The sequence below is a fragment of the Astyanax mexicanus genome, chromosome 4 (assembly GCF_023375975.1).
Source record: "Astyanax mexicanus isolate ESR-SI-001 chromosome 4, AstMex3_surface, whole genome shotgun sequence".
Taxonomy (NCBI): domain Eukaryota; kingdom Metazoa; phylum Chordata; class Actinopteri; order Characiformes; family Acestrorhamphidae; genus Astyanax; species Astyanax mexicanus.
In genome coordinates, this window is record NC_064411.1 from 3,750,321 (window position 1) to 3,765,648 (window position 15,328).

At 37.8% G+C, this 15,328-nt stretch overlaps 3 protein-coding genes and 1 pseudogene across 9 annotated transcripts in view; 1 reads left to right on the plus strand and 3 right to left on the minus strand.

Moving 5' to 3' along the window:
- The window catches only part of LOC111194581 (zinc finger protein 239-like), a 693,226-nt gene extending 687,523 nt beyond the window's left edge, over positions 1-5,703 (minus strand). The window contains exon 1 of the mRNA XM_049477632.1: positions 5,650-5,703. The gene's annotated coding sequence lies outside the window, so the exon portion shown is untranslated. The remainder of the gene's footprint in view (positions 1-5,649) is intronic.
- LOC125801347 (zinc finger protein 271-like) overlaps positions 1-15,328 on the minus strand; it is a 773,213-nt gene that overhangs the window by 687,523 nt on the left and 70,362 nt on the right. For 2 of the 4 annotated variants that reach the window (XR_007438675.1, XR_007438674.1), the window contains exons 1-2: positions 5,606-5,691; positions 3,256-4,479 (exon numbers count right to left, since the gene is read on the minus strand). Coding sequence is in view for 2 of the 4 variants with exons in the window: in XM_049477921.1 (XP_049333878.1) it covers positions 3,377-4,348 (972 nt within the window). In the remaining 2 variants the exon portion in view is untranslated. Of the gene's footprint in view, positions 1-1,800; positions 4,480-5,605; positions 5,692-15,328 lie in introns of those variants that run through there. The other 2 variants (XM_049477921.1, XM_049477922.1) reach the window with 2 other exon arrangements.
- Positions 1-15,328, plus strand: part of LOC125801423 (zinc finger protein 239-like) — a 124,471-nt gene that overhangs the window by 85,909 nt on the left and 23,234 nt on the right. Inside the window, exons 1-3 of one of the 4 annotated variants that reach the window (XR_007438697.1) lie at positions 7,175-7,246; positions 9,862-9,972; positions 10,089-10,316. The exons of 1 other annotated variant lie outside the window; for it this stretch is intronic. The gene's annotated coding sequence lies outside the window, so the exon portion shown is untranslated. Of the gene's footprint in view, positions 1-7,174; positions 7,247-9,861; positions 9,973-10,088; positions 10,317-15,328 lie in introns of those variants that run through there. 2 more of the 4 variants (XR_007438696.1, XM_049478146.1) reach the window with 2 other exon arrangements.
- LOC125801306 (zinc finger protein 239-like) overlaps positions 1-15,328 on the minus strand; it is a 69,022-nt pseudogene that overhangs the window by 40,369 nt on the left and 13,325 nt on the right.

Here is a 15,328-nt window from a genome sequence, read left to right on the forward strand (position 1 = left end):
TAATAATGGAAAGGTAGGACATTTTTTCACGTTCTTTCTGTTTACAATTCACGTCAGCGTTCTAGGTAAATGCGCCTTAACCGGTCATGTGGCTGTGTTGTGTCACATGACCTTGTAGTGCGCTACCGTTAAAAGGTTAAAAGTGTTGCGTACTGCATACTGGGCAGTGTGTAGCATGCAGTACATACTAGTGCAGTATGCAGTACGCAGTATAGTAGTATGCCATTCCGAATACAGCCCGGGACTTTCACTTTTCCGGTTGTCACAACGTAAGCGGTTACGTTGCTGTGACGAAATTTTGGTCACCAAGTTACGTCGCGCGCACGTAACGACAACGTTATTTGGTTAGCTGGGGACACTCCTAAAACGTCTCTCTCTCAGAAAAGCATCTGAAAAGTTCTGCTCAGGTTTATACAGGAAAGATCTCTGAGTAAATGCTCCATGTTAGCCTAGTTCAGCTTCATCTTCATCCATAATCTCCACAAACATCAAGCTCTTTTACGCTAGCTCTGTAACTGGGCTCTTAAACCAACCAACCTCGTGACGTCACCAGTGCTGCACGGGCAACATGGCGGCGCCCTAGCTCAAACATAACAAACATAAATATATTATAATTTAGTGTGTAAATCCCCCACCCCCCCCCCCCACTGAAATGTTTCATGTCCCCTTTAAATATGTGGGCCCACTCTAAAGAATACACTCATAAAGAACAGAATTATAGATGAAATGAACAGAACTAAACGGTGCAGGTCTGGTTCGGAGCTTAATGTCCGCTTTACTCTAACGAGCAGAAATAAGAGTTTCAGATTTACCTCAGATTCAGTGAATATGAGCGGGAGCAGAGCGCGGGGTCCTGCAGCACGGAGCGTTTTCCCTCAGAGGAACTCTGATCCACGCGGGGACTCAGAGCGCTCTCTGGTTAGCAGTGTTAGCGGTCCTGGTGTTCAGTGGAGGCGGAGAGAGCGCGAGTCAGTCCGGGGAACAGTCTGTCGGAGCGGCGCTGCAGCGGAGAGTTCACGGCTAGCGCAGAGCAGCTAATACACGAGGCTAAACACAGCTAGCCGAGCTGGCTAAGCTAACAGTGCTAACAGAACTTTACTTATAGAGAGATTATCCCAGCTTTATCCACCAGCTCACTCTCAGTGTGGACTTCAGTGTCCTTAAAATTACCGGTTAGTTTAATTAATACTGATTATTAGTGAATTTAGTTCAGCCTGTGAGGAACTTTTTCCTCCTCGCCTCTCCCGCGCTGCTACTCCCGCATCTCCGCTGTTCTCTCTCGTCCCGTGGGCGGGCCTGTTCCAATCCTCTACTCCACCCTCACCTGTACACTTCTCCCTCAGTAGATCCCTTAATCACTTTTAGGTAACCTTCTGGCATTAACACAGAAAATACATGAAATATGTAATCTGTGCGGCTTTTGTTTTCTTTTTAAACTATTTACACAAACACAATGACTATTTTGAGCCTGTGAGTACGTTTTTAAACCATTACTATGAATTTATATTATTTTATTTATTATTGTATTTATAAGTGTAGCTATTTAAGAACTAGGGAGTTTTACATATTTTAGCCGGGCTACATGAGAATATGCGAGAGGGGTGTATCCCATAGTGAGATACCGAATGAAAGCTTGAAAGAGAACACAAATTACATTTAGAAAAAAAAATTGCAAGAAATAAAACAAATTTACCAGACGTGAAACACTGTTACTAGTACTGAAACATTTACAATGGTCAGTAAAAAAAAAGCAACTGCTTTGTTTGTAAATTTAGCTAGGCTAGCTACAAATAATAATGGTCAGTTAAACAACAAATGTTTTATTTGGATATTTAGCTAAGCTAGCTATCAATAATAATGGTCAGTAAAACAGGAAATACTTTGTTTGGACATTTAGCTAGACTAGATACAGATTAAAAAATGGTCAATAAATCAAATGTAGATTTTGGTAACTAAGTGTAATTGGTCAATGGCTATGCTCTTCAAAAAACAGAACAACACAAACCACAAGCATTCACAATTACAAAAAAAACATATGAATACACGTTAAACACACATGCTACTCTACCATTGGAAGTAATTGTATATCTAACCCTTTAAAGCCTGAACCATTAAATCAATTTCTTTCTGAAATTCAAATGTGAAAATGCCTAATATGTTTCATTTCAACCCAAATCCATTTCACACTGGACTATATTTAACAAATAATAACATAAGATCATCTCAGGCCTATAGGTTTCATGTCAAACATATGTTGAGAGAACACAATGAGATTGCAGATCTGCAATATAAAAGCCGTTTATAAAACCATAGAGATGAGTAAATATAGAGGTGAAGCAACACAAACATAATTGTTGGTACTGGATAAAAAATATTAAGAAACTTGATGATTTGGATATTCTTAGTAAATTTGGAGGATAAAAAAACTTCAACAACATATAATACTCAATAAGGGAATGATAAGAGAGTATAAAACTTGAGTATTAAAACGCTACCAAATATCCCTCTATATCCCTCTATGCTAACAGATTTTTAATCAGACTGAACCATAGACAAATGAGAACACCATCAGAGGGAGTGAAGGAGCCCGCAACCTTACAGCGCTACACATGTCTGGAGGGGGTTGATTTCAGTATGGGAACTACAGCTGGAGCGTTTTATTTAACCTCTGGAAAGGATTTAGTTGGCCTCTCTGCGGGTCTGGATGCTCCTCCGGTCCACACGGCAGTACCTAGCACAGTGTCGTCTCTCTGTGGCTCTGGGTCACACTTTTGGGAGCACTCTCTGGAGTTCCTCAGGTCGTGTTTCTCCTTTCATACAGAGGGGCCTGTCGGTTAATAGCATTAAGCTACACTATGCTAATCTTGGGGAACTAACACAGAGCAAAAACAAAGATACTAGAAATTAATGGAAATAATAAAGTCTGTATATACTAGAAAAGAGATTAAATGCATTCAAAACCTTCTAAGCACAAGCACTGAAATGTTTACAGAAAATTAAGAATCGTACTCTACTCCTAACAACTACGACATCTAAATTTTAAAGACTAAGTTATGCTAATCTAACATCTGGTGCAAGGTCTGGCAGTGCCCTCGCTCAAACGACCTTCCCTTCTTCAGAACTAAACTCATAACGTAACTACCCTTAAAACTGTGCTCTGTCTCACGAAGAATGTCCTGAAATATCAAACATACGAGAAAACACAACATTAAATTCTATAAACATCATCCATGAATAAGAGTCATTTTGCTGAACCTGTAAAATCCATTGTTAAATTCAGTTCATGTTTGTTTCTGGTGGAACGTGTCCCAAGTGACAAAGTGAAACATTTGTGTAGGATAAGGTGTTCTGTTCTAAAGATTTAAGATTTGCGCTTTTAATTGCTGTGGGACAAATTTGTGATAGTTTTCTCTCCAGTGTGAATGCGCTGGTGTTTTTTGAGATGACCCTGTTGAGTAAAACTCTTCCCACAGTCTGAGCAGTGATACAGTTTTTCTCCTGTGTGAATGCGCTGGTGTTTTTTGAGATCACTATGTGTAGTAAAACTCCTCCCACAGTATGAGCAGTGATACGGTTTCTCTCCTGTGTGAATGTGCTGGTGCAGTTTGAGATTCCTATGATTAGTAAAACTTTTCCTACAGTCTGAGCAGTGATACGGTTTCTCTCCTGTGTGAATGCGCTGATGTATTTTGAAATTACTCTGTTGAGTAAAACTCCTCCCACAGTATGAGCAGTAATACGGTTTCTCTCCTGTGTGAATGCGCTGGTGTTTTTTGAGATGACCCTGTTCAGAAAAACTCCTCCTACAGTCTGAGCAGGAATATGGTTTCTCTCCTGTGTGAATGCGCTGGTGTTTTTTGAGAGTGCACTGTTTAGTAAAACTACTCCCACAGTCTGAGCAGGAATATGGTTTCTCTCCTGTGTGAATGCGCTGGTGATTTTTGAGAGTACTCTGTTGAGTAAAACTCAACCCACAGTCTAAGCAGTGATACGGTTTCTCTCCTGTGTGAATGCGCTGATGATTTTTGAGTTTACTCTGATTAGTAAAACTCTTCCCACAGTCTGAGCAGTAATACGGTTTCTCTCCTGTGTGAATGCGCTGGTGATTTTTGAGAGTACTCTTTCGATTAAAACTCTTCTCACAGTCTGTGCAGTAATACGGTTTCTCTCCTGTGTGAATGCGCTGGTGTATTTTCAGAGTACTCTGTAGATTAAAACTCTTCCCACAGTCTGAGCAGTGATACGGTTTCTCTCCTGTGTGAATGCGCTGGTGTATTTTGAGAGTACTCTGTTTAGTAAAACTCTTGACAGAGTGCTGATGTTTCTCCATGTCGGGACTTGGCTTCATTTGTCTGTTAAATGTATCAAACAATGTCTGTGTGTTCTGGAGATTCTGCAGGATGGCTTCAGCTTCACCTCTTTCAGCAGTTTAACTTTGCTCTTAGTTAAATATGAATTTCAGGAGAATGTTTTTCATTTCTGGAAAACACAAAGAAGAATATTTAAATAAAAGCAGGGCAATAAACTGAAGAGAACTGCCTTAATTAAGTTACAATATACATACAAAACTACTGGGACTTGGGTTAAAATGCACTGGGCATATTGGCTAGTTAGATAACGTTAGATACTTGGGTTCAAAATGCACTGGGATCATTGGCTAGCTAGATAACATTAGATACTTGGTTAAAAAAGCACTGGGAACATTGGCTAGCTAGATAACAAATAATTGGTTAAAAAAGCACTGGGAACATTGGCTAGCTAGATAACAAATAATTGGTTAAAAAAGCACTGGGAACATTGGCTAGCTGATTAACATTAGATACTTGGGTTAAAAAAGCACCTGGAACATTGGCTAGCTAGATAACATTAGATACTTGGGTTAAAAAAAGGACTGGGAACATTGGCTAGATAGATATCATCAGCTACTTTGGTCCCCTATTCTGGGCCAGTTCTGTCTATTAAACAGTTCTCTTTTTCTCTCTGCCAGTCATGTCACACATCAGCTCCCACTGTAGATGAACACTTAAACACTATTACCACATTAAAAAATCACATCATAAAACATTTTGCTATTGCTAATACTTTTTTAAATCTCGGCATAAAAAGATATGTGGTGCTTTTTATGTACCACAAAAATATTGAATAACAATTTTTTTTAAAATACAGCAACTGGATAGAGGGGTACATTAATTTTGAAGGTAAGTTAAGGTTATCCACCTTTAGCTAATCTAGCCAAAGCGATCTAGATAACTAAGCTAAGCTAGGCAATTTCAAACAATAAAATACTATTAGCAGCCTGAATGTTTTAAACACATTAAATTTGTGTTAAGTTGTTAGTATATAACCTAAATGGTTGGATAATGTGCAAGCTGTCTGTAATGGTTAATCCTTTCCTTTATAATTAACTTCAGCTGTTAGGTGTGGTATTGGTAACAACACTGGGTCATTTTACAAGCTAATTTTGCTAATGCTAATGCTCCTGCCTTAGTGCTGAAAGAATCTGTAAATCTAAGCTTACTGTAAATAAACAGAAGCGCTTTAAACACCCAAATAAACAGTTTTCATAAGAGAAATCTGTGTAGATTAACATCCAGCGCTCACTTACCTTTGAGGGAGAGTGAGTGAGAGTTTGTGTGAGAGAGAGAGTACCTTCTGTAGTTCAGCTGATCCTGCTTTTCCTCCTCTCCAGCTACAGACCCCGGAAGCTCAGCCTCATCCGGGTTATGTAGAGCCCCGCCCCCTCCCCCGCTACATCACATTATACCCCATCACCGCTAGAGGGAACCCGCGAGAGAGTCCTCAATGCATGGAGCTGAATGGAGCTAAACAGCTAAAACTCTCATTTAAAACACTGTATAACTACTTCTCTGGAGTTTTCCTTTAATTTTACGAAGTAGAACAAAGTATTTCACTAAAATAGGAAAGAAAACTTACCCCTTTATTTCCATTTTCAACAACTAATGTTTTTTTATTCAGTAAATTTACTAGCATTACTGCCACTGATGCTGGAGTTAGACACAGCTTGTTTAAAATGATTAAAACTGCAGTTTAAAAGCTTTAATAATTATCTCTGCTGTGAGTTAAATAGTTATACTTTTTCTGTTTAGATGAAATAAATAAAAAAATATTTTATAAAGTATTAAACATTTCAAAATTATTTTTAAAAATAATTTATAAATGTTTGATACTTTTTAGAATAAAAAAAATGTTTATACGTTTTTATACATTTCAGACTGTCAAGTGGCTTGAGATTCAGATCAGAGTTTTTTTTTTCCTCTATAGAGATTGTCTGTTTGCTCCTGTAAAACTCCAACAAATAACACTTACTAATTACAATGGAAAAGATCAGTGCTGTTGTTTTAGAGTACCAATTGTGACACTGACACTGAACTCTTAAACAAATCCTTTTATTTTTATAATTATTACTTTTAAAATGATATTTGCATATGAAATTTCAAATGCGTTTATAAGTGTGAAGTACCCTTCTATACAGAAATCAGGATGGTCCATTGTGATGTCAGAGAGTGATTTTACAGGGAGGAGCTGTGAATGACCTCAATTTATGGAAACCTTCAGAATACATAAATAGACTTTAGAATAAAAAAGACTTTAGACAAGGTGAGCAACAAACAAGATCTGCTGCAGTACGATCTCCTTTTCAAGAATCTGCAGGACATCAAGAAGGTAAATGTAAAGAAAATGTAACCATAATATTTTAAATGAAATTTAGATTAAAAAAAAGGTTTGAACTGGAATAGCAAAATAATAATTTATAAATGTTTGATACATTATACAGTAAGAATTGTACTTTTGTAAAAATTTCATCACCACAGAGATAATTATTAAAGCTTATGAACTGCAGTTTTAATTATTTTAAACGAGCTCTGTGTGTAACTCCAGCATCAGTAGCAGTAATGCTAGTAAATCTACTGAATAAAACATTTGTTGTAGAAAATGGAAATATAGGGGCACATTTTCTTTCCTATTTCAGTTAAATACTTTGTTCTACTTTGTAAAATTAAAGGAAAACTCCAGAGAAGTAGTTATACAGTGTTTTAAATGAGAGTTTTAGCTGTTTAGCTCCATTCAGCTCCATGCATTGAGGACTCCCTCGCGGGCTCACTCTAGCGGTGAAGGGGTATAATGTGATATAGCGGGGGAGGGGGCGGGGCTCTACATAACCCGGATGAGGCTGAGCTGTAGCTGGAGCGCCGGAGTAAGAGCAGGATCAGCTGAACTACAGAAGGTATGGAGAAGTTTCTCTCTCTCTCTCTCTCTTGTTGGAGGTTGTTTAATGTGTTGTAACAGTAAAAAGGTCATTATTTTTCTGTGATTTTATGTTGAAGTACAATTCCCTGCATCAACAAGAGAACTGCGTGTTTTTATTAATTGTCCCTCTGCGCCCCCCGTAGCTCCAGAGGAGCTTGAATGCCTCGCAGGAGGTAAACAGAGCTGAGGAGCTCCGTGAAAAAGTGCTGTTTTAAGCAAAAATAAGTATTTTTGAGAGAAAAGATGAGCTCTTATATCAGTTCTAGTGACTCTTCTGTGCATTTTTAGCGGGTATTGAAGCATATTTTACCTAATAATTAATTATTTCTGCCCCGGTCGGGTTATCAGCTCTGAGGTACAGCCGTTTCAGCACCAAAACACTACATGTGACTGAGCCTGAAAATGTGTGTTAATGTGCTGTATTTACTTCTGTTTCATATTTTATAGATAATAGGATACAGTAACTGTATAGAGATAGCCCGACTCTCCAAGCCCGGTGAACAGTGCTGCTAATGCTGCAGGTTAGCTAGTTATAACTAATAAATTAAAGCTAGGTTAGCTAGTTATAACTTATACATTTAAGCTAGATTAGCTAGTGTACTTGTCAACAGTGCTGCTAATGCTTTAGAATTTTTTTTAAAGAACTAAGGTTTCCAGAATGATATATTTATATAGTTACATAATGTTCACCAGGCTTTATAGAGTCGGGTTAGCAGGATTAGCAGCACTGGTCACCGGGCTTGGAGAGTCGGGCTAGCACCAGCTAGCTAGCATTAGCGAGGTTAGCTAATGTTGGCTAAAACCTTAACACTTCTTCAATATTAGTGATGTACTCCTCTATACAGTTGCTGTATCCTTTTAACAAAACTGTTCTTGTTAGTAAACATCCCTCTTCAGCCCTTTTTCATAGATCGTTCGTGGTTATATATGTGCTCCACACCATTGTTGAGTGTGGACTTACTTCTACCTCCTCCCATCACAGGCTCACTTTCAATTAGAAATGGCAGCCGCGTGAAAAGAGCCTATAGGCCTTTTTAGTTGTGTCATTTTGAAGTCGGTGACATGTTGTTTATTTCCATACTTGGGGTTCCATGTCTGAACTGTTTTTGTAAATGGCAAAAATGAACAGGCTTTTTAAAAACTTGTCTCTATCACATTCTGTGCTAAATTCACATGTTTACGATTTTGTACGTTTTAATCTGTGTACATTTTCCTCCTGAACATCACTGGATCCTCTGAATTACAAGATCATTTAAGTTTCGTAATTAGATTAATGCTAGCGTTTAGCTAATGCTACAGCGCACTGAACTGACCTCACAGCAGAGCAGTACAGAATGTGAGGGGACTATCAGAGATATGACACTGGCTGTAGAGCTCCGGTCAGATCACGATTTGGATTATTCTTCTTCTTCACAGAGGATCATTCAAAGTATCAAAATATCTTCAAATCAAATCAAAGTATTTAAACAGGTGAAAACTCTTTCAGTCTGGTGATGTTGAGCAGTGTAGTCTGTGTTATGCTGTCCGTACAACTACACGATTACAAGACTTTTAACAGACTAAAGTCTGACTCTTACCATCTGAAGACAAATCACAGACTTTTTACACAAATACTTTTTTATCTCACAGGCTTTTTACTTTGTTCTGAAGAAGGAGAACGTAAAATGATCTCATTTCTAGAACGTAAAAACATGAGAGCGGGTCGAGAGGTCACTCTCTCTCTAAAGCATATACGTTTCAAACCGGCCTCACTGCTAATAATATTACATACTCAGGAAAAAGAAAACACTACATGTGAAATGTTAAAGTTATTATTCACTAGATGTGTAGCTACATTTCCAGGACAACTAATAAGAAGTGATGATATTTAAGGTGGAATGAAAAATTCAGGGAAAATGTTAATTTATTAGATAGAGAGAGGTAATGTAAAATAAAAACAATATACATTTTGTTCAGATAGCTGGTTTACAGGCTTTAGTTAGAGTTGATGAAATTGTGGGTAACATTAGCTTCTGTAAAACTGCAGCAGGTCTTGGAGCTGCAGCTCTGAATCTGCTGGTGTAGAACTTCTGCTGCTCTCCGGCTCTGCAGATGAAGTTGAGCTTCGACCCGATGCTGTGATATGCCACCATGTACGCAATATTGATTTAGTAAACAAATCAGTTAAGCCATTGATGTGGAGCTGCAGTTTTCCTGGGTAAAAAGTACAATAACATTTACATTTCTCACCAAATTTTCATTTGTGTTTTTTTTTTGTTTTGTTTAAAGGATTTTATCTACATATACAAAAAAAGCATGTCTTGAACTCAGGAGTGCCTATCACTGTTAGCCTGAACCTAATGTGGTGGAAAATAATGAACTGTTATCAGGAGTTGTAAAAAATCAGGTTTAGTTAATATGTATGGGATCTTTTATAAATTAATGTAAAGGAAAAGGCTTTGGACAGCATTGGTCACGTGATCAATGTAGAACGAATCAAGCATCGGCACTGTGATTCGAAGTAATGCTTGTTGTTTTTTCGGCACATGCCTCAAAGCTTAAGATTTAGGGGCAACATCACTATTTCTTTCTTTATTTCTTTCTTTCCTTAAGTTCTCAGTTTCTTATGAGACCAGAACAGAATCAAGAGTGTCTGAACAGTGGGCAGTCCTTATAAAGGCACTAAACAGGTGGCTGGAAGACCACCAGCACCTCCCTTTTATGGTAATATGAAGATGTCCCAGTAGTTTTGTCTGTATAGTGTAACTGATTTAGGCAGTTCTCTTCAGTTTATTGACCTGTTTTTTATATTCAATGGCATTTTTCTTTGTGTTTTCCAGAAATGAAAATATTCTCCTGAAATTCATCACCAACAACCAGGATATTTATCAAAGTGCAATGTTAAACTGCTGAAAGAGGTGAAGCACAAGCCATTCTGAAGAATCTCTAGAACACGCAGAAACAGTTTGCTACATTTACCAGATAAATGAAGCCAAGTCCTGACATGGAGAAACATCAGAACTCTGTCAAGAGTTTTACTAAACAGAGTAATCTCAAAATACACCAGCGCATTGTTGTAGAAAAGAAAATGTGAGGTGGGCTACCCCCACCTCTCGTCCGGGGTACAACTCCCATGCGTGTTCGTTTGATAGAGAGAGTCAGACAGTGGAGTGAAGTTGAAAGCAAACCAAGTATTTATTACAAACTGAATATTCAGGAGAACTAACACATGAGAGACCGTCTAACAGCCACCCAGCATAAGTTCTGACCCCCCTTCTGATCTGACTCCACGTTTATACCCCAAAATGACGTAAGCCTGTTGATGAGGCGTTGTTAAAATCATCTCATGTTAGCATGCACGTGTTAGTGCTGAAGTTTCACGTGTCTGACTGGACCACTAGTGTTTGACCTTGACTGTGTTCTTCCATCATGGCACATCGTGGCACTATCTGTGTGAGTATGCGTCACCCCCCTCTTGGAAGCAGAGGTTTTAGGGAGGCACTTGCTCATCAAGGCCGCTTTGAACTAAGGCCTCTTCTGTAGCAATTTAGCCCCGTACCAGTCGAATTGATGACCGTTAGTTAGGGTCATGCAGTAAACAAAAAATAGTTCAAGCCTGAGCTACATCTCATATGTTATATGTTAATGTGTTAGTAAATGTATCATGTGGGTTAATTTGTCATATAATAGAGTCTGTGTTAGTCACATGCCATATCAAACAATGTTTTACTATGTGTGTAAAGGATATATTGATTATTGATTAATCTTTTATATAAATGCGTGTAAAATACACTGAGTAATAAAGATGATCAAATACAATGTGAGTATTGGTTATGCATATTGAATACAAGGTTTCACACAATGATTATTGTCATTATCGATACTAAGATAGGTAATCATAATTGAAAGATATTTGTCAATAAACCCAACATATAATAAACCGTTACTCCTCAATTCTCCCTTTTGACGTATCAACCAGATACGTCAACACATCGTAATTCCTCCAAATATGTATATTCACATATGTTCAACACTTGATCAACATGTGAGTGAACAGTTTACTAACGGTGGGAGCGAAAACCTGTTCTGGCAGCCTTCCAACCAATTTTTGACAGGAAAAATTCTCCCACGGTCCCTCTGCCACCAGGCGACCAATAATTCGAACTCTATCAAAGGAGGAAGTGACATCATTGCAATAAAGTCATCCCCAAGACTGGTTGGTTTCCAGCATTTCTTCTTGCTCTTCCTCACACTCCAGTATAGGCCGATCCCCCCCATTATTGTCTATTGTGTTTGTTTGTGGCCTCGTCGGTGTCGATGGTCGGTTTATCTGTAACTCTAACTTTGATCCATCCTACAGGGTCGTTACCATTTACATCCACCCCGACCCCTATGAAAAATGCCGGAGATTTTTCCCCATTAGGATTGGATTGCCACTCTAATGCAATGGTTATTAGATTATTTATCGCACCATGATCCCTTTGTATGTTAAGTTTATTTCATTTCTCCCGCTCACGAGTCGCCCAGCTTTCGCTTGTATCCCAATTGACATGTGTCGACCTAATTACGTGTTCCCACTTGTTACAAGGTCTGGCTTAATAAGCTGCTTGGTCGGTGTTATGGGTGATTCTCATGAAGCTGCAGGGAACATGTCCATGACAATGTTTTTTTAAAATCAGTACTCAGTTCACAAAAACTCTGATATTGTGTGTAAAGCAAATAGGTAGTACTGTATGGATCAATTGTTCATATAAAATTATTTTTATATAAATTAAATAAAAAATATATGGAAATTCTCATTACTGTTATGTGTCCGTACGCCGTCTTTCTAATTTTAAGTTAAACCATATTAAAAGTACTAAGCATATTGAATCAATAAAATAGATTAAAGTCAATTAAAATATCAACATTTATACATAATATAAATATTATTTGTGTTGAACAAAAAATGTACTTGATTTTAAACAAAATAACTGTGTCCGAACAATTTTTCTCATTACCGTTTCATGATTTTACCCCCCTAAAAAATTACACTGTGCCTTTAAATTGATCAGCTATCCCATGATGCATCACTTCAGAGACAAGCTTCAAAATGGAGATAAGGTCAGTTGGTCACTATTCTCTCCCTTTGAGAAATCTGTAATATTGCTAAAACTGTCCTCAGTGACACTGTGTATTATCATTACCGTTATGGTTTAATACTCATTACTTTTAAAAATATAAAAATAAATTATTTCATGAATATTATCACAATATAAGGCTTTGACAGCTGGCAAAGTTATAGGTTGTTAGCATATTAGCATTTTAAGTTATTTGTGAAATTAGCTAAGAGCATCTCATTACCATTTAATTGTGTTCTCATTACCGTTATGGATCTAAAATGTTAATTGTGTTAAATGTTTCACATCTTATCATAACTTTTCTTCATTTTACTATAGTATACCCCTCACCTGTTGTCCACATGAGTTTTTGATCAAACATATTCTAAAATAATTTCCATTAATTAAAAAAATTAAAAGATATTTTACAAATGTTGTATCGGTATTGAGAGTTGCTTAACTATAAATAAATAAATAAAAAAGATCAAAGTAATTGTCAAGGACTGTGCTGTTAAGTTGATGGGATTTGTTGTGGAAATATGAAATTAATCATCAAAAAATGTTTTGAACCGTTGATCTAGCTTCGTCATTTACTGTAAAGGTAATGAGAATTATTCTGGATCATATAAGATTCAAATGATAATAAAATTCTATTTAAAAAAATATGAAAAAATAAACAATATAGTAAAATGCACATTCTATTTTAGCTTCTCAACTTGAAGAAAAAAAAAATAAATAAATAATGTTGCAATGAGGTGAAAAACTTTTTTATGTTAATGTGAAGGTCTTCGTGAGAATCACCCTTATGGTTACACTTAAGATTATCATCACGGGACCAACACAAGTACACCGCTTCCCCCTTGGACCCCTGCTTACCACAAGTCACTACGTCGCATAAGTTCACTGTCCATATGGTCATCTCACCCCAATAATAGTCTAATTCTATACCTCCCCAGCGCCTGATGCATTTTGAGTTAGGCTGATTGATGGTTGATCGTTTGGTTCTATTAAGCCGTGTGGGCTGGTCTTTAGCTGTTGCGTTTGTCGGGTGTACGGTTGCTGATGTGTTTACAATTGTTCCCTCTACCGTTGTTAGTTGTTCTTGTCAGTGTTATTATCATTATACCCATGAGGGCAACTGTTATTATTATCTGGAGCCATATTGGAATAACCAGAGGAAGTGCTGGTTCGTTATAGTGTCCGTACTTTGACCTGTCCCACCCCCTTTTTCCGTACCAAGCCATTATTAAACCATAAATGTGTTTTCCCTCTAAGTTTCCCACTATTTAGTAAACTTGTTATCTTACAGCCTTATATGTGTAAGTGTTAAGGTTACAGAGTGTATATATATTTTTTTACAATTCCGTTTTTTCAAGAGTCCAAGGCAACCTGTAAAGAAACAATGTCCAGGACAACCTGTAAAGAAAAACAATGTGTTCCCCCTAATTTAGCAAATCACAGTCTATAACCCTATATGTGTAAATGTTAAAATTACAATGCGTGTTGTTCTTTTCTTTTTTATTCTTCTTTCTTCTTGCTTCAGGGTTTTGAGGTTAGACTACCCCAGCCCCACGTACGAAGAGCTTTATTCTGGCTCTTGATGTCTGCAATATCAGTGAATGAAAAGTATGAGTTGGTGTGTGATAAGACTATGTGTGTTCTTTAATGAGATGTGTTTAAGAGTCTCTGTATGTAGTGTACTGTGACGCAATCGAAACGTTGCTGAATGAGTTACTCCCTCACTTCCTCTCCTCCGTCACAGCCAGGCACTGACGGCCCCTGCTGTGTGCTGTCTGCTGCTGTGGACGATTCAGCTGCCCCTCCTTCCTGCTGCGGGCCTTCGTCTGAATCAGACGATTCAGCTGCTGCTCTCTCGTCTCCTCCTGATTTCAGTTAGCAACCTCTGGGCTGTGTGGCTGCACACTGGCTCCAGTTGCACCATGTCGAACCCTCGCCTTTCAGTTGATCTGCGTGCGTTGTTCTCTCAGTCACCTGGAAAGGCTCAATCCAGCCATGCTCGTTCCCCTTTCGTGCGCAATGGCGGAGGAGCCCTCACTCTGTGTCTGGACTGGTCCACCTTTGCACCACGTTCTCCTTCTCCCCCTGTGTAAACAGATCTGAAACGAGACTTTTATATTCATTATAATCATGTTTAAGGTTCTCTATTCATTTTGGAAGTCTTTTAAGGGGTCCTCCGTGTCTCCTTCCTGCAAGTTAAAATACAAGGTTAAAATACATTTATCACACTTAACTTGAGCTCTAATTTCCCCTTGAAAGTTAATTATTTCATATTTAAATTTTGTCTGTGCACAGATTTTAGCCTAATTTTTGTTTTCTTACCTTCTTCAGTTGTCCTGATTTTCAGTTATACTCAATCATGATCTTTACTGTCAAATGTGCTTTAAATCCCTAACATTTAGTCATTTCTTTAAATCCCTAACTTTTAGGAATTTTCAATTTTAAATTGCAACATTTAATTATCATCACCATTAATTACTTGCTTTTACCTTCCTTTTGTTCACATCCCTTTCCCTTTTAGTGTAACTGCTTCCCTGTGGCTCTGTTATATCCAAATTAGCTCTTACAAACACTACTAATGTTCACCACCCAGTTTACCACTAGACACACACTATTTCTCGTGCATGCGTACACTCACAAACTCAAACACTTCCACTCTCACAAACACTACCAAAACACACCTCAACTCTGCAGTATCATCGTACAGACCATATTTTACTGCTTCACAGCCCAAAGCTGTTGCTTTAAATGCACCTGCTGTTAAACCTCCCACTGAAAGCTTCTCATATTGTATTGGTAAAACTATATAGATAATAGATAAGAAACAAACACCTGGAAATACATCTAAATCATGTTTTTTACATAGATCGTAATGATCAGCTGCTCTATTTTCCCCTCCATATCCACACTGATTGATAGAATATCAGGGCCCAAAGTTTTAAATTCTGCACAAACTACACATA